This window comes from Talpa occidentalis, unplaced genomic scaffold (assembly GCF_014898055.3).
Source record: "Talpa occidentalis isolate TD23 unplaced genomic scaffold, MPIMG_talOcc4v2.1 talOcc4.2, whole genome shotgun sequence".
In the NCBI taxonomy this organism is placed as follows: Eukaryota; Metazoa; Chordata; class Mammalia; order Eulipotyphla; family Talpidae; genus Talpa; species Talpa occidentalis.
In genome coordinates, this window is record NW_023602073.1 from 72,317,948 (window position 1) to 72,336,235 (window position 18,288).

Sequence of the window (18,288 nt, forward strand, 5' to 3'; positions counted from 1 at the left end):
TGTTCAAATATATACAAGAGTAGACAGAGTTGTACAGTGAACTCCCACAGAACCACATCAACAATGATCAAGCAATGGACAATCATTTCATCTATACTTTCATTCATTTGTTTCCTCCCATATGACTTTGAAGCAAATCCCACACATTTAATCATTTTCACCACAGTACTTACTTGGGTATGTCTTTTTAAAAGATGAAGGCTTGGGGTCTGCTTGGTGGCACAAGGGGTTAAGACACATTACTATGAAGTTATCTGCAGCCACTGCAGCATGAGTTCATTCCAAGGCCAAGGAGCTATCCACATGGCACAACAGACCTCTCCTTTAAAAAAAAAAAAAAGTGCTTTTTAAAAAAATAAATAAAAGACGAAGGCTTTTGTTTCTCAAAACCACACTATTGTTATCATGTCTAAAATTTGAAGAACAATTCCTTAACATTATCAAATATCCAGAGTTTGAATTTCTGGTGATCTCATAAATATCATTACTTTTTAAGCATATATCAGCAGTATACAGCAGGGCCCACACATTGCAATAGGCTGATTAAGCATCTTTTGAACTTAGGTTCTCCTTTCTATGCCATTCTCTTCCTTCCTTGAAATTCATTTGTTGGAAAAAAGGGCCCTCTGCCCCAAGAAGCTTCCTATAAATCATGCTTTCAACTATTACATCTTTCTGCCTTTGGGGTACTATGATATGCATTTTTCATTCCATAAGATTTCACAGAAAAAAGACCATGAGACCTTAGACCCTCTCATTAACTTCATGCAATTGTAAGTAAAATCTGCATATGTGATTATGTGTATTTTGGGGAGACAGGATCTATAACATTCACTAGGCTTTCAAAACAATTTCATGGTACCCAAATGATTAATGATCATTAATTCTGGTCCAGGATTCTCATTTTCAAGATTAAGAAAAAGAGAGAGACTTGTGGAGATAAGTCACCCAAGCTGTCCAAGTTTTCCAAATGTTCATAACACACCGAAGACATTAAAAATATATCTCTAAAGGCCCCCAACTTGGTGTTTCATTTTCTCTTCCATGCTGCATATGTGAAAGGGGAAAAGGAAGAGTGGTTTGAGATGTGTGATGGGAGAGGAAGTATCAAAGGCATTTCCCCATCATTTCAAGGTTTCCATTGACGTGAATAAATGGATTCACTTCCTGTTCACAATTGGAATCTGAAACTGCAGTCAATATTAATGCCATTACACTGTCAGTAATATTGTTTCTTGATTGTATGGAACAGAAAGGCTTCATACAGCTAAAAGATTTACTAGTCCAGAGATTTCTCAGAGGCAGATGCCTCATTCAATGTCCCCTCCTGTGACAAAAAGGGACATCATCCCAATCTGTGAAAGGATTGAGAGACTGTTAAAAATACTCACTGACCCATATTTTCTTTTTTTTTTATTTTGAGGAATATACTTTACTTTGAATGAAGACAAACAGCTCTGCTTTAGATAAATATTAAGCCTAGAACAGAATATCAACTAATGCTGGGCCTAATCTGTAGACAGAGCAGGTACAAATCTAAGGAAAGATTTCTAACAACAGACAGAAATGGAAAGAAATAGGGTAAAAGAGAAAAGCATATTTGATCATTCAAAGGAATTCCGACTGTGAAGACAGCACAGATAATTCAAAAATAAGAAAAAAAATATGACTCTGGGAATGTTATAGCAGAAAATAACATAACCTAACTAGTCAAAAAAAGAACCACTAGTGAAAAATAATCTATCAGTAGCAAAATAACAACAGGAACTTAATCTCCATCTGTGCTATTATCCTTCTTAAGCAAATTCAACAGGTAAAGCAATGTTCAATATTGTATTCCTCTATATGTTCTTTTTAAATAAATTTTATTTTTATATTCCCCATACAATTGCAATCCCCTTATTTTGACCCCAATCCCTCCCCTCCCCACCCCCCAACTCCCATAGAGTGTCTCTGGTTCATAGTTTTTTGTTGATTTTGATTTTCACTTTCTTATAGTTTCACTTTCCTTGACCCATATTTTCTTAACCTCTTTTAGTGAACGAGGGGCTAGAGCGTGTCAATCACTTTCCAAGGTTTTTGATGGTGACCACAATAAGAAATACCTACCCATACGAATAGGTACACACACACACCCCTTGGAAATGTTTTCCCTAAATTATTCTTACCCACAAAGACCATAGAAATGAGGCATCTAGGGTGGGGGGGAATTAAGAGGGGAGAACATAAGGGAATGTGGTGACGGATTGTAGTGGCAGGATGGCCACAGGGCAGGTTCTCTATGACCCGGGCAGACGGGGTAAAGGAGAAGTGAGTCCTGGAGCCCTCAGTGGCTTTTCAGGCTTTTATTGGGATTTACCAGGTACATGGCTAGCAAGGGAGGCCTGTCAGCCCCTCAGCCCCCAGCTCTTTCTGGGCTCTCCTCCGGTGTTCTTTGGTGGTCTCTGCTTCTCTCCTCTCTGCTCCTCGTGGTTCTCTCTGCTTCTCTCATGGTTCTGCTCTCGTGGTTCTGCTTCCCGTGGTTCTGCTTCTGCTGGTGTCCCCGTGACACCACCCTTATAAGCCCAGTCTTAGCCCAGGTGAATCCACTTACGCATGCCCACACCCTACTCCAGGTGCCCGGCATCAGGCATGCATTCAGGACCGCAGGGATCCGTCATCTACCCTGATGGCGGGAGGGCAGAAAAGCCTGATATCATTTTTTACCTTATCCTACACGGATCATGGGTGCTTTGGTGGTGGGAGAAATACAGTGACCATACCTGAGGGGAGAAATCATATATTGTCCAAAAATTAACAACAATGTAAGAAAAAATTACTACATTTAAGTTTTTTTAAAAAAGAAAAATTAAAGAAAAATTATTCTTACTCAAGCAACATAGGATGTATATTCCATTCCTTTTTTAAAAGTTCTTCTTGGGGCCTCCCTGGTGGCGAAAGGGGTTAAGACACAACCTATGAAGCTATCCACAGCCACCGCAGCACAAATTCAATCCCCGACCAGGGAGCAACATACATGGCGCAGCAGACCTCTTCTGTCTTGCCCGGCTACTCCCCTCAGCAGTGTATTTCAGTCAGTCTGCCTATTCTGTTCCCCACTCTGTCTCTGGTGAATCCTCTCACCCCCCCCCCACCTCTGGCCTGTATCCCAGTTCTTGTATGCATAAATAATCTTTAAAAAAATAAAAATTTCTTCTTGTTGCCATCATCAATTACATGGATTTTAAGGGCTACTAATGGGATCCACCAATAATTAGCAAAACACTTTACTGAGTGATATCCTACTCATTATTTATTCATTGACTTGGTCAATTATTTCATAACCATTTGCTGAGTATGAGGCCAGGCACTGTGATGGGCAATGAACAGAACAAAGAACCTGCTGTTACAAAGCTTATATCCTTTGAAAACTCTAATTCAGTGGGGTCATGTTAGAGAGGCTTTTTTCAGAAGGAATCAAATTCCAACTGAATCAGTGAAATTAATCGAATGGGTTTCACTTATGAGGTAGGGAGGGCAGAGTAGCAGAAACACGAGTTTTTTCAACTCCCTAATAAGAGCCCACTGCCAGAATAAAATATTCTAACCCCAAATTGTGTGATTTTGTGTCAAATGAAGATTTCCTGTCAGTCCTAAATTAGTATCAAAATCTGCTTGGAAATCACTGTGGATCCTTCTTTCTCCTTTTTCCATACTTTGCAAAGATCAAAGTGGTTGACAAGGCACTCGTTTTTAAATGAAAGATTTCAGAAACCAAGGAATCATGGAAATGAATGCCATAGAGCACTTGGTCTGAGGAACAGTCAGAAACCAACGCTCACATGCCAGCCTCACACCAGCACTTTCAACCCCACGGGTCTGTAACTGGGCCTTTCAGAAACCATGTAGTACCATTTTTATCCAGCAGGGAGAAGTAGAATACCAAACCAAGGATATTTGACTGCAGAAATATCCTTACAAGCAGGATGGGGACACACACACACAGACACACACACACACACACACACACACACACACACACACGCCTGCCTGGCATTTGTTCTGTGATTTTAGTACAGAAGAATGTCACAGTATTGAGAACAAATTCTGGGGAAAGCCAGCTCTGGCAAAAGGTTTTTTTTTTTTTTAAAAAAGGAGGTGCTTTTTAGGCTACTTCTTATAGCCTCTGGCAATCTGACGACTCCCATTAAGAGCCCTAGAGAGACAACATCCAGCATGAGGCCCTCTTTGGGGCTGGCAGTCTGATCTCTCTGTTTCTTCCATTATTCAAGCTTCGAAACACCTGCTAAAGTCATGCAATGTCTCTGTGGTCTTTTGAGTTCAGGCTTTATGCACAGACTTCAAGCCAGGGTTCTTTCTACTTTACCTGTCAAGGATTGTCAGGCTCCTGTGCTCTCCTATATATTCTACAGAAGGGCAATCCAGCCTGAGTTGTCATGTTTGAGAGCAGTGGGATATAAACTCTTAATTATATTATATCAGGATGTAAGCAGTTGTTCAAAGTCAGCCTTTTTTTTCCTTTCCCCACCCCTACCCCCTTCTTCACAGAGCTGTGCTGTTCAAGATTAGTGCAACACTACATTGCTTCCCTGCCTCAGAGGTGATGGCATTTTTATGAGGCTATAGACTAAGAAGAGATGTTTTCTTCACCATGCATTTCTAGGGACAGAATGTAATTAAAATACACTCTGTTAACCATTTAACTAGCATGCTCTTAATGGAAAGAAAGGTATTTGAGCAGAAGGCACTCCTCAGATAGAAACAGATGCCACAATTGACAATAGGCTTAGGAATGACTCATCCTTTCCAGTCTTCCTTACCCAAGACTCCTTCCCTATGGAACCCAACCCAGGGAATATAGCCCGAAGTGCAACCACGAAGTTAGTCAAGAAGGGCTCTTCCAAGTATCTCCTAACGCTACGGGATTTACTTTAATTAAGAGAGGGGAGGGAGGGGTCACATGACTGGTAAGAGTTTAAGGTTATCACGAAAGTTGGCAAGGATTATAGTTAGTAATTCAATAATGTGGAAGAACCTTCTCTTTGAAGATTGAACTTACTATTTTGAAATACTCTCCCAATGGCTGGCTTCCACCCTAGAAAAGTGGCTAAGATAAAATTCAATGGACAGATATGTTTAAGGGTTTTCAGTAACTCAAAAGTTAACCAATTCATTACTTAAAAAAAAAAAGGGAGCAGTGTGAAGAAGAGGCGAGAACGACCCCCACACCGGCCCCCCGGTCCGACCAAAGCCCACCCACCCCTGCATCCCCGTGTCCAGCACCACATCCCGCCATCACCACCAGGCCCAAGAGAAAGGCTGAAGGGGATGCTAAAGGAGATAAAGCCAAGGTGAATGACGAACCACAGAGAAGATCCACAAGGTTATCTGCTAAATCTGCTCCTCCAAAGCCAGAGCCCAAGCCTAAAAAGGCCCCTGCAAAGAAGGGAGAGAAGGTATCCAAAGGAAAAAAGGGTAAAGCTGATGCTGGCAAGGATGGGAATAGCCCTGCAGAAAATGGAGATGCCAAAACAGACCAGGCACAAAAAGCTGAAGGTGCTGGAGATGCCAAGTGAAGTGTGTGCATTGTTGATAATTGTGTACTTCTGGTGACTGCACAGTTTGAAATACTATTTTTTATCAAGTTTTATAAAAATGCAGAATTTTGTTTTACTTTTTTTTTAAGCTATGTTGTTAGCACACAGAACACTTCATTGTTGTTTTTTGGGGGAAGGGCATATGTCACTAATAGAACGTCTCCTAAGCTAGATTGATGTGGGAGAGAAAACCTTTCCCTTCTAGTTTTGAGAGACTTCCTCTTGGTTCCCAGGAGGAGGGATTCCTTGATGTTAATGCACATTAGCCACCTTGGCACAGACGCCATGTATGGAAAAACTAAAATTCATTTTTATGTCCTCCCTTTCTGCCTTCAGCATAGACTTGACTCCCTTACACCCTGAGACCTGACCAAAAAAAAAAAAAAGTGGTTACTGGTATCAGGCAATCTGGACTTTCCACTGAGATGAACTGAGACTTTCCACTTACCACTGGACACCACTGAGACAGCACCCCTTAAAAGAACAGCAGTTCCTTTTTTAGATTGTGGATCTTCAGATCGATAAATCTGCCATTTTCATTTCATTACCTGAAAGTCAGGGTTAGCTTGTGAAAAGTTGTTAAACAACATGCTAAATGTGAAATGTCAGCCCTCACTCCAAACTTTCCCTGCTCAGAGCATTAAACGAAGACTTCATAGTGGCTTTCTGATTTTGGTAGTCCATTGAAGAGGGGAGTTTGAAAGTTGTTGTATACTGTTAATGATTGTCCATATCCTGCCTGAAATACCATGATTGTTTATGAAAAGTATCTTTATTCTTTAATCTTTATTTTTTGTATTAATTTTTTATATCATTGTTCATTTTTAAATATTTGCTTCCCCCCACCGCCTCAGGTGTAGTCTCCATAGAGTTACCTTCACCAATGCACCCGTGCACCATCACCTCAGTCCCCTGTGCTCCTCCCTCCCTCCCTCAGATCCCTCTCCCTCCTCCTCCCCTGCAGGATGTCTGATTTATAATTGTCCATTTTGCTTTGTTGTGTTTTGTACTGTTATTATTTTTTTTACACTGACATCTTATTTGGTTCCCCTATATTCCTGCTATAAGTGAAACCATCCGATATTTTTCTTTTTCCTTCTGGCTTATTTCACTGAGCATAATTCTTCTAGCTCCATCTACGTTGCTGCGAGTGGCATGAGTTTATCTTTTTTGATTGCTGAGTAATATTCCATTGTGTATATATACTACGTCTTCTTGATCCAGTCATCTATTTTTGGGCATTTGTGTTGTTTCCAGGTTTTATCTATTATAAATAGTGCTTCAATAAAAATAGGGGTAGAGATGTTCTTTTGAATAAATATTTTTCTGTCTTTGGGTAGATCCCTAGTAGTGGGATTGCCAGGTCGTATGGTAGCTCCATTTTTAGTAGATTGAGGAACCTCCAGACAGCTTTCCATAGTGGTTGTATCAGTTTGCACTCCCACCAGCAATGTAGGAGAGTTCCTTTTCACCACATCTTCACCAACATTTGTTGTTGCTTGTTTTTTTGATATGTGCCATTCTCAATGGTGTAAGGTATCTCAGTGTGGTTTTGATTTGCATTTCCCTGATTATAAGGGATGTTGAACATTTTTTCATATACCTGTTGTCCATTTGCATTTCCTCTTTGGAGAAATGTCTTTCAAGTTCTTCTGCCCATTTCTTGATTGGATATTTTATTTTGATTTTGTTGAGTTGTGTGAGTTCTTTGTATAGCTTTGTGATCAGTCCCTATCAGTTGAACAGAGTGCAAAGATATTTTCCCAATCAGTGGGATGTCTCTCTGTTTTGATTAATGTCTCTTTTGCTGTGCAGAAGCTTGAAAAGTATCTTTAATAAAGCTGGATACAGTTTGGCTTGGAAAAAATATTTTTAAAAAAAACATTGAACACCTGCACTAAATATAACAAAAAACAAACATTTTAAGTTTTTTTTAAGACAATGAGAGAAAGAAGTAAAATTAAGACAATGGGAAAAAGAAGTAAAATGGTAGAGGAAGTACTAGAAAAGAAACTCTTTGAGCAGAGTGTGGGAAACAGCCACCGATAACTGCTTTAGGTGCCACTAGTGGATTTGTGTTCCTGGCCCTTTGAGCTTCACACCCACTAGTGAAACCCAACAAGGGGATTTGCTCTGACAAGTAGCAATAAAACTTAAGCTGCTGACTTTGTTGGTGGTAAACTGCCCAGATCCTGTAGCTATGCCTTCTGTGTCAGGTCTGCAGCTGTGTCATGTCTCTAAAATTGGTACATTATCAGAAATAGCTGTATAAAAATCAGATTCCGGAGCCCCATTTCAAATCTACTGAATTCAGTCTCAGGGCACCTGGGTGTTGTTTGCTTTTTTTTTTTATTTAAAGTTCCTCGGTGCTGGGCCTCCCTGGTGGCGCAGCGGTTGAGCTCTGGGTTGCGAAGCTGCCTGCGGCCTCTGCAGCGCCAGTTCGATCCTCGGCTGCTCCCTGGCCACCAGAGGAGGGTCCCACATGGCGCGCAGACCTCTCCTGCCGCCCGCTGCTCCCCTCAGCAGTGTACTTCAGTCCTTCTGCCTGCTCTGCTCCCCGCTCTGGCTCTGGTGAATTCTCTCACCCTCCTGCGCTTCTGACTGTACCCAGTGCTTGTATAAACAAATAAACAAATAAACAAATAAATAAATAAATAAAATACTTGCCTCTTTAAAAAAATAAAAAAAAAAATTAAAAAAAAAAAAGAATAAAGTTCCTCGGTGCTGATTAATAGTTTTTCTTTTTCTTTCCAAAAAAATGCTTCAGGGGGGCCTCCCTGGTGGCGCAAGGGGTTAAGCACTGCATTATGAAGCAATCCACAGCCATAGCAGCATGGGTTCCATCCCCGGCCAGAGAGCTACCCACATGGTGCAGCAGACCTCTTCTGCCTCACCCACTGCTCCCCTCAGCAGTGATTTCAGTCAGTCTGCCTGTTCTGTTCCCCATTTTCTCTGGTGAATCCTCTCACCGACCCCACACCTCTGGCCTGCACCGCAGTTCTTGTATGCATAAATAAAGCTTTAAAAAAAATAAATCTTTCTATTAAACTTAAATAAGGGACCAGGAAAACGAATAACTATAAGAAAGTGAAAATCAAAATCAACAAAAAACTACGAACCAGAGACACTTTTAGGGGGGCGGGGGCGGGAGGGGAGGGATTGGGGTCAGAATGGGGGGGCTGCAATTGTATGGGGAATATAAAAATAAAATTTATTATTTAAAAAAAAATAAAGAAAAAAAAAATAAATCTTTCTATTAAAAAAATGCTTCAGGGACAGGATTAATTTCATTTAAGGAATTATAATTTAAGTAAGTTTTATAAAAAGCACCAAAGGTGAGAATACCTGTGACGCTGCTGACAAATAGTTCAGGTATTTGCTTCTTTCTTATGACTTAGCTCTCTCTTTGAAGGAACAGCCTTTGTCCTTGTTCTGAACTCTACATTGTAGTTGCAGGTAGGTATAAACTAGATTGGGGGAATTGAGGTGAGCTCCCTCTAAATCTTCAGCTGACAGATTTTGAGATAATCATATGAGGTAACTATCCAAGACCAGTCTTTTAAAACAGAGAGGGTGTAGAACTGCAGGGATTGGCTATGGAGAAAAAAGGAAGGTGATAGTGGAAAGATATCGAGACAATAGAAGAATTAGGTACCAGAAGGTTGCTCTGGTTCACTGAACATCACAAACACTAATACAAATACTCTGCAATCCCTGCCCCCAAGAAGCACTGGCCTGGTGAAGGTAATACTTGCACCAGGAACCAACCATTCGCACTTTAGTGTGAAACGCAACGGGAGTCATTTTCCCAGGGCCTGCAGAAAAGGTTGCCTGAGCTAGGGCCTCCCTGGTGGTGCAAGGGGGTAAGCACCGCACTATGAAGCAATCCGCAGCCTCTGCAGCACGAGTTCGATCCCCCACCCGGCCAGGGAGAAACCCACATGGCGCAGCAGACCTCTCCTGTCTCATTTGCTGCTCCCCTCATCAGTGTACCTCAGTCAGTCTGCCTGTTGTGCTCCCCGCTCTGTCTCTGTCTCTCACCCCTCCCATCTCTGGCCTGTACCCCAGCTCTAGTATGCATAAATAAATCATTAAAAAAAAAACTGTCTGAGCTCACAAGGTAGGCGGAGCCCCACGAGGACTGGGGTGAAAGAGAGGAAGGAACACTTCCCTTCCTTTGTAACACATCTAAGGTTGGGCTCCGTCTCCAGGATCCCTCAGAGGGTGCTACACCCTCTTCATACACGCCTCCGCCCACCCAGCCTACCACTTCCCAAGGCGTAGGGAGCGCCGGACGAGCGGAGGGGCGGGGCCAGGGGCGCAGCACCCACTAACCACGCCCCTTTCCCGGCGGCCACTATACCGCGAGACCATGCGGCGTTCCTGGGGGCGCATGCGCAATACGGGCCAGCCTGCGCCTCGGGCCCCGCCCTCCACTCTGGAGCGCACGGACTGTTTGGCGTTGCCATGGAGCTCTAGGAGGCCTGAGAACGCGGCCGGTCGCCCGGGTAACCCGGAGCACTAAATCCCACTGGGGCGGTGGTGGCTTTAGCGGCTGCGATGGTGTCCAACCCCGTGCATGGCCTGCCCTTTCTCCCGGGCACGTCCTTTAAGGACTCCACGGTGAGGACTTACCCGCCCAACCCCGACCTGTTCCCAACTCCGGGCGGCCTCGGGGGGCGCCGCTTAGTGCACCTCCGTTCTCCTCCACCCACGTTTGTCCTCTCTCCTTTCAAATCCTCTCTCTGCCCCGACCCTGTACTCTCTTCCCCGCCGCAGTGATGTCGCCCTCCACCACCCAGCCTCATTCTCTCCCTCTCATCCTTTGGCCTCTGCTCCCTGGTAGTCTGTGGGCCTCTTTCGTTCGACCCCCCCCCATAGGCCTTGAGCTCTGCTCCCTAATCCCTGCTGCTGCTTCTACGTCACTGTTTCCCCCACTTCACTCCCAAGTGCGTTCGATGTCTTCTCCCACACCATACCTTTCCGTGTCCAGCTCCGTCCCTCAGCACCCCTTAACCCGACCCTTCCCGCATTCAACCTCTCTAAACCTTCCACCTCATTCATTCCCTCCGCTCTAGCCCACCCATTCTCCCCAGCCCCTCATCCCCACCCTGCCTCCTTCCTCTTTTGAATCCCGGACCCATGTCCTGTCTTGTTTAGCATTCCCATGCCATGTCCTTTTCTGCAGTGTCTACCCTTCTCCGTTATGCTTCTATCCAGCTTCATCCCTTTTCTGTCCAGCACTTCTGCCTTTTCTACAATTTAGTCCCACCTCCGCATTCTTTTTTTTCTTTCTTAATTGCTGTTTTTCAGGAAGCTAAACTGTCCTGTTGCCCATCTTCCTCCCAAACTATCCTTCTCTGCTTTGTCGGAGCTAGGTAATTCCATTCCCTCAGCCTCAAGTGATTAGTTGTTTTTTCCCCTAGACCTATTCTTTTCTCTCTAACATTTTTTAAGTTTCCTGTTTAGATTTTGTTTTGCTCCTCGCCTAGGTTAAGTGTTTTTAGGTGCATCTTCTAGACAAAATTGAATAGGAGAAAAGAAAGCTTGTTTTTCCCCCCTTCTATCTCTCCTGACATAGTTTAGTCCATGGCAAAATTATTTAGTATGTCTTAATTCTAATAGGACTATTGAAATATGTATTAAAAGATTAACACCGAAAATTGATAGAGTGACTATCATAGATGAGAATTTGTTTTCATATAGTTTAATTATTTAAACTGAGTTCCTCTCCATGGTCATAAAAGTAAGGTAAAAATAGTAAATTTGTTTTCTTTGGGAGAATAAATTGGAGTTGAAAGTTTGGTGAGGGAATTTGGATTCTGAATCTATTTTTTATAATTATTCCTGCACTAAGACCTGGCATCGCAGGTATTTTGCTTCAGTGGACTTTTCAATTTTATGTAATTTATAAGATGTTCTGAGCATGTTCCTGCCCTGTGCAGGAGCAGTCTAAGCATTTGGTGACGATGAGTGTGGATACTGAGGAGGTAGGTTTGAGCTGATTTAGAAGATCACAGAGGTGTGGATTGGAGTGCCAGGCTCCGAGAATGTGTATTTCTATACTACAAGTAAGATGAACTGTTTCTTGGACGTATTTCATATATTTTTTAAAAAACTACATTAAAGTATTTTTATTGAGATAACACTGGTACAAGACTATACATGTTTTATGGAAATAGGTTCATTTACACCTCTTCAAATGTATGTTATCACACCATGTCCACCAGCACATCACCAGTAATCTTCTACTATCGCCCACTGGGCTCTCCCATGTCCCGGCTCCGGTAACTTCAGTCCTGCAGTCAGATTTCAAGGTTGGTTTTATCTAGTCCTTTTTTCTTTATATTCCAAGTATGAATACAATTACCCAGTATTTGTCTTTGTCCCTCTGATTTATTTCACTTAGCATAATCCCTTCCAGTTTCATCCTTTTTGTCACAAATAGCAAGATTTCATCTCTTTCAGCAATTGAATAATATTCTATTGTGTATGTATACACTACATCTTTATCCACCCATCTGTCTCTGGATACTTAGGTTGTATCTATAAGTTGGTTTTTATAAATAAATAAGAGTCCATATATACTTCTGAACTAATGTTTTTATATTCTTCAGGTAGATACCTAGGAGTAGAATTGCTGGGACACATTGTTGCACTGTTGTTAGTATTTTGAGAAATCTCCATACTCTTTTCCTTAGAGGGAGGACCAGTCTACATTCCCACCAACAGTGTAGTAGTGTTCCTTTCCTTCCCATCCTTCCCAATACTTGTTTCTGGTCTGTTTGATGTGGGTCATTCTCATAAGTGTGAGGAGGTATCTCAATGTGGTTTTGATTAGTATCTCCCTGATGATAAATGATCATGAGCATTTTTTTCATGTGCCTGTTGACCATCTGTATGACTTCTTTGGAGAAATGCCTATTTAGCTCTTCTGATCATTTTTTGGTTGGGATGATTTCTTCTTGTTGAGTTGTATGAGGTCTTTGCAGATCTTGGATATTAGCCCCATGTTGGCTATATAATGAGTAGATCTTTTCTCCTGTTCAGTAGGGTGTCCTTTCATTTTAATGATAGCTATCTTTGCTGTGCAGAAGCTTTTTAGTTTGATGTAGTCCCATATTACTTTTGTTTCCCTTGCTTTGTGGTCATGTCCTGAAAGACATTACTGATGCCATTGTTGTGGAGTGTTTTGCCTATGTTTTCTTTTAAGTGTTTTTTGATTTCAAGTGTCACAGCCAAATTTTTAGACCATGTTGATTTTGTAGCCTGCCTCTTCACTGATTTATTGTTCTAATAGTTTTTTTTTTAATGGCAGCTTTAGGATTTTCTATGTATATCGTCATGTTGTCTGCAAATAGTGATGGTTTTACAGCTTTTTTTCCAATACGGATGTTATTTCTTTCTCTTGCCTGATAGCTGTAACTAGGACTTCCAATTCTGTGAGGAGGAGTAGTGATGAGAGTGACTATCTTTGTCTGTGCCTAATCTTAGAGAAAAGTCTTTCAGGTTTTCAAGACTGAGTATGATGTTAGTCATGTGTTTGTCATATATGGTCTACATTATGTTGAGGTCATATTTTATATTTTAAGTACACTGGCCAAGTATTAACTAATTTGCCTTATTTGAAATTTGAAAAGCATGGGCACTGTCTTTAGTACTTGAAGGACTAGGTATGTTTAATTCTCAAAAGATGAACCATAATGGGGGCCTCCCTGGTGGCGCAAGGGGTTAAGATGGAGCACTACGAAGCTATCCGCAGCTGCTGCAGCACGAGTTCGATCCCTGAACAGGGAGGTGACCCACATGGTGCAGCAGACCTCTCCTCACTCGCCCGCTGCTCCCCTCAGCAGTGTATTTCAGTCAATCCGCCTGTTCTGTTCCCCACTCTGTCTCTGGTGAATCCTCTCATCCCCATACCTCTTGTATGCATAAATGAATAAATCTTTTTTTTTTTTTTTTAAAGATGAACCATAGTGACTAAAAGGAGTGGTGAGACCTGAGGGATATCCATGAGTATCCATTAGTAAGGTCATGATAGTGTGAGTAATGATAGAGATCTGTCTAAAAACAGGAAAGGAAATGAAGTAGCTTCTGTCATTAGAGGTGGGAAAAGAAAGGCTTAACGTTTATCTAAGTTACCCAGTGAAGAAGTCAATTCAGACTATTTTTTTCTGTCTTGTGTGTTAGGCCTCTGGGACGACAACTATCAATTGACTTGCAGTCCTGAACATTTGACCCTTAGTAAAAGTCACGGTCAGTTATCATTCTGTTAGCAAAAGAAGTTTACTGTACCTTTCATATTATTATAGATCTTTTTTTTTATTATAGATCTTTTTACTTTTTCATTCCCACAAATATTTGTTGAGTGGCTGTATGCCAGTGTGAAAGAGCTGATCCCTATTCTCATGAAGCTTATGATTTCATTATTTTACTATTTGACTAGACTTTTAAAAAACTGCAATAAGCACCTGTCTTTGTCTAAACATCAGGAGCAGTATTTGAAGCAAGTTTTTCACATCATTGATCACTGGCACATGACATTGTGAATAAAACGGAATTATCTTTGAAGTCTGTAGGCATACTGATGACATGATATATAATAACCAGCAAAGGCAAATTTACAGCTTGATTCCTCATCCTCATATTTGAGAGAGGTCTATTGAAATAAAATACAAATCAGGAGGGAAAACTTTAGTAACCACGGTCTTTAGAATACCAATGTAATTTAAATATCAAACTGCTGCGGAACTCTAGGCAGGGCAGGAAATTATTTCCTGCAAAATATGTGAAGAATAGTGAGTTTAATCAGACCCTACAAACCTTATAACAAGACATAATCACTCACAGCAAGTAAGTGGATTTGCCTTTATGACTTTATGGATTTAGGGGTGCATTTATTTTTCAAAGCTTTGTAAAGACTTGTAGCACAAGAAGCACATTAAAATTAAGTGAAAACTGCTTTTGAGATACCTAAAAACTAAAATGACACTAATGTGTAATTTTACTCTACATTTATAAGTGCAGAGTTCAGAATTCAGATAGCACTTAGCAAAGTACTAGGGTTTTCTGAATTAAAAAGGGGGAATCTTTTGGTTATCAAACCCCCAAAATCACATTATAATCTTCATATAGGACCTCCCCAGTGGTGCAGCGGGTTGAGCGCAGTTCTGTGAAGCTGTCCGCAGCCTCTGCGAAGCTGTCTGCAGTCTCTGCAGTGGTGGTTTGATTCCCGGCTGGCCAGTGAGATTCCCATATGGCGAGGCAGACCTCTCCTGTTTCACCTGCTGCTCCCCTCAGCAGTGTACTTTGGTCCTTCTGCCTGTTCTGCTCCCCGCTCTGTCTCTGGTGAATTATCTCACCCTCCAGCTTCTCTGGCCTGTACCCCAGTGCTTGTATAAATAAATAAAGCTTTTTTAAAAAAAAGTGACCCAAAGCAGGTGAACATTCTATTTTAATTAATTAATTAATTAATTAATCTTCATATAGATCTTCTAAGAACTAATGACAGGCACTTCTGCATGTCAGCCAGCTTCATGGGCCATCACCTTTAGATGTCTCATTATGGAACATTCAAAGGAACAATTCTTTTTACTACATTGGCAATACTTTTGAAGAAATAGTTTCTATCAAATAACCGCCAGCAATCTGTTTAAGCATACAGATCTTTTGAAATGAAAAGAATTTAGAAGGTAGGTAAGCCATTTTTTCATAAATGTTTTTTATGACTAACCCCCAATTTTTTATATATATATATACACATAATATACACATATATGATTTTGAAAGTAACCTAACATTACCAAAAGCAGAAAAAGGAAAAATATTCTATCAAATTAACATAGCCTCTAATTTTCCTTTCCACTTTTTCCCAGCTTTACTGAGAGATAATTGACATACAACATTGTGTAAGTTTGAAGTATATAACCTGTTTTGATACATTTATATTTTGCAAAATGATTACCACCATAGCATTAGCTAACACCTTTACTCTGTCACATAATCTCCATTTCTTTTTTGTGGTGAGAACAATTAAGAACCATTCTCTTAACATCTTTCAAGCATATAATATAGTATTTTAGCTATGATCATCAGGCTGTGCGTTAGATCCCCAGAACTATTTCATCCTATAATTGAAGAAACTGGAAGTTTGTACCCTTGTAATTTCTCCTTTTACTTTGCCATTCTCTGGTAACCACCACTCTATTTTCTGTTTCTGTGAGCTTGGCTTTTTAAGATTCCATGTATAAGTGATCTCATACTGTATTTGTATTTCTCAGGATATTTCTCAATATCCTCACATTTCATCCATGTTGTCAGAAACAGCAGTCTTTCTCGTGACTGCATCTTTAACTTCTTTGGTTAAGTTCCACCCTCAATATTTCATATTTTTATGTTATTGCAAATGGGATTGTTTTCTTTATTTCTTTTCAGATATTTCACTATTGTTTAGAACTGCAACTGATTTCTGTATGTTGATTTTGTACTAACTAGCCATGCTGTCTGCTGACAGAGGAAATTTTACTTCCTCCTTTCCAATTAAAATACCTTTTATTTCTTTCCTTGCCTAATTGTTGTGACTAGGACTTTGAGTATTATGTTGAATAAAGTGATGAGAGTGACAACATTGTCTTGCACCTGATTTTATATTTATAAGATCATTATATTTTGTCAAACATTTTTCTGCATTTATTGACAGGATCATATGATTTTTTATCTTTCTATTAAGGTGGTTGATCAAATTTATTGATAAGCATACGTTAAACCATTCTTACATCTCAGGGATGAATGCTACTTGATTATGTTATCATCCTCTTAGCACTAATACATTCAGCTTGCTGATATTTTGTGAGAATTTTTGTGAATATATTCATCAGGATTATGACTTGATATGTCATTATCTTTTCTTGTAGCATCCTAATCTGGGTTTTGTGTCAGGGTAATTTTGATATTTTAAAATGATTTTGGGACTGCTTCCTCCTCTTAAATTTTTGAGAGTTTGAGAATTGCTATTCTTTAAATGTTTGGTAGAATGCATTAGAGAAACCATTTGGTTCAGGACTTTTCTCTTTTAGGAGGTTTTTGACTACTGATTTAATCACTTTACTCTTTATTGGTCTATTCAAATTTTCTACTTGATGATTAAATCTTGTTAAATTGTATGTTTTTTTTGTAATTTCTTCTAGATTAGCCATTTCCTCTAGGTTAGCCAGTTTGTTGGCATGTTCTTGTTCGCAGTAGTTTCTCATGATTCTTTCTATATCTGTGCTATTGGTTGTAATGGCTCCTTTTTCACTGCTGATTTCCCTAAAATTGGATTATATCTTAAAGGATCAGGGTAGAATTACTGAGTTTAAGTCTTTAAATATATAATATACACTTACTTTCCAAAGACATATGAATATATCAGTGTTGCTGTAATAAGAAGGTCCCTTCACTTCTGGCAAAAATTCATTTCATGGCCCTCCTTGGTGGCCAAAAGGTTAAGTCTCAGAGCTATCACTTCTACAACCTTAGTTCGATCTCCAGCAAGGAAGCTAACCCACATATGGTGCAACAGACTTCTGTCTCACGCGCTACTCCCTTAGCAGTATATTTCAGCAAATGTCTGTTCTGCTCCCCATTCTGTCTTTGGTGAATCCTCTCACTCCTCACCCCCACTTCTGGTCTACACCCCAGTTCTTCTACACATAATTAATTAGCTAATTTAATAAAAAATTTCATTTCATAATCAAATCATCTAGGCTCCTCAGTTCATGATCACCAGATAGAATGAAAAGTACAAGAAGACTGGTGAAAAAAAATTAAAGCATATAGATTAGATAGTATTTTAATTTCTTGTGAAAAGTGAACTAGTAGTTAAATTGGGTATTCCAGAGCAGGGCTTTAAATTTTATTTCAAACTCAGTCTACTGCTTCCCACCTTGTCCCTGGGCAAGTATTTTAGCTTAAATATAAGAAACTTCTAATACAGGTAAATTTTTTGATGTAAGGTTTGTGATGTTTATAAGCAAAGGTGTAAGTTATGGTATTTTTGTTAGCTCTTTTATCTAACAAATATTTGTAAGGCATTATTAATGACATACTCTTTTTCTTCTTTAGAAAACAGCCTTTCATAGAAGCCAGACACTGGGCTACAGGAATGGCTATGCGATTGCTCGACGTCCAACTGTGGGGATAGGCGGGGAGCGGCTCCGCTTTAACCAGCTGTCCCAGGCTCAGCTGGATGAGTTGGCCTGTAAAGCTCCAATTCTAACTTATGGAGAACCCAAGCAGGCCCCACCTGCACAGTTTATTCCTGCACATGTGGCTTTTGACAAAAAGGTATCATCTGGGATTATGAGGTGCCCCTTGAATTAAAATTTCTGAGAGCCAACTGTTTGCAGGAAATTTAGCAGTAAACCCCAGGTTTTCCAGAGTGTTCTGAGGAAAAAAAATTGTTCAGATGCCTCAATCCTTAGTCATAGACAGCTGAACTCAGGATTCAAAGAGGCATTCTTTACTCAGCAAGCCTATTACAGAAAATAATTCCCCATAGATTTCCCTGGACTATTTTCCAAATACAATTAAAGAAAAAATGGATGAATTCTGAATTTTTGAGTTTATATTGCTCTATGTTTACCTGATCTGTGTTATCTATTGTTTAAAAATCCACTATTCTGTAATGATAACAAATCTTTGAGTTCTACAA

The 18,288-nt window shown here is 40.3% G+C and overlaps 2 protein-coding genes across 2 annotated transcripts in view; both read left to right on the forward strand.

Annotated features, from left to right (window-relative positions):
- The first annotated feature begins 4,960 nt into the window (after positions 1-4,960).
- On the forward strand, positions 4,961-5,609 carry LOC119251440 (non-histone chromosomal protein HMG-17-like). The gene is made up of 2 exons (XM_037518729.2): positions 4,961-4,967; positions 5,281-5,609. The coding sequence occupies exons 1-2, from the start codon at positions 4,961-4,963 to the stop codon at positions 5,574-5,576; spliced, it is 303 nt and encodes a 100-aa protein (XP_037374626.1). The 3' UTR covers positions 5,577-5,609.
- A 4,420-nt stretch (positions 5,610-10,029) lies between these two features.
- The window catches only part of EFHC1 (EF-hand domain containing 1), a 44,634-nt gene continuing 36,375 nt past the window's right edge, over positions 10,030-18,288 (forward strand). The window contains exons 1-2 of the mRNA XM_037519862.2: positions 10,030-10,220; positions 17,700-17,921. Coding sequence (XP_037375759.1) covers positions 10,158-10,220; positions 17,700-17,921 — 285 coding nt within the window. The 5' untranslated portion in view covers positions 10,030-10,157. The remainder of the gene's footprint in view (positions 10,221-17,699; positions 17,922-18,288) is intronic.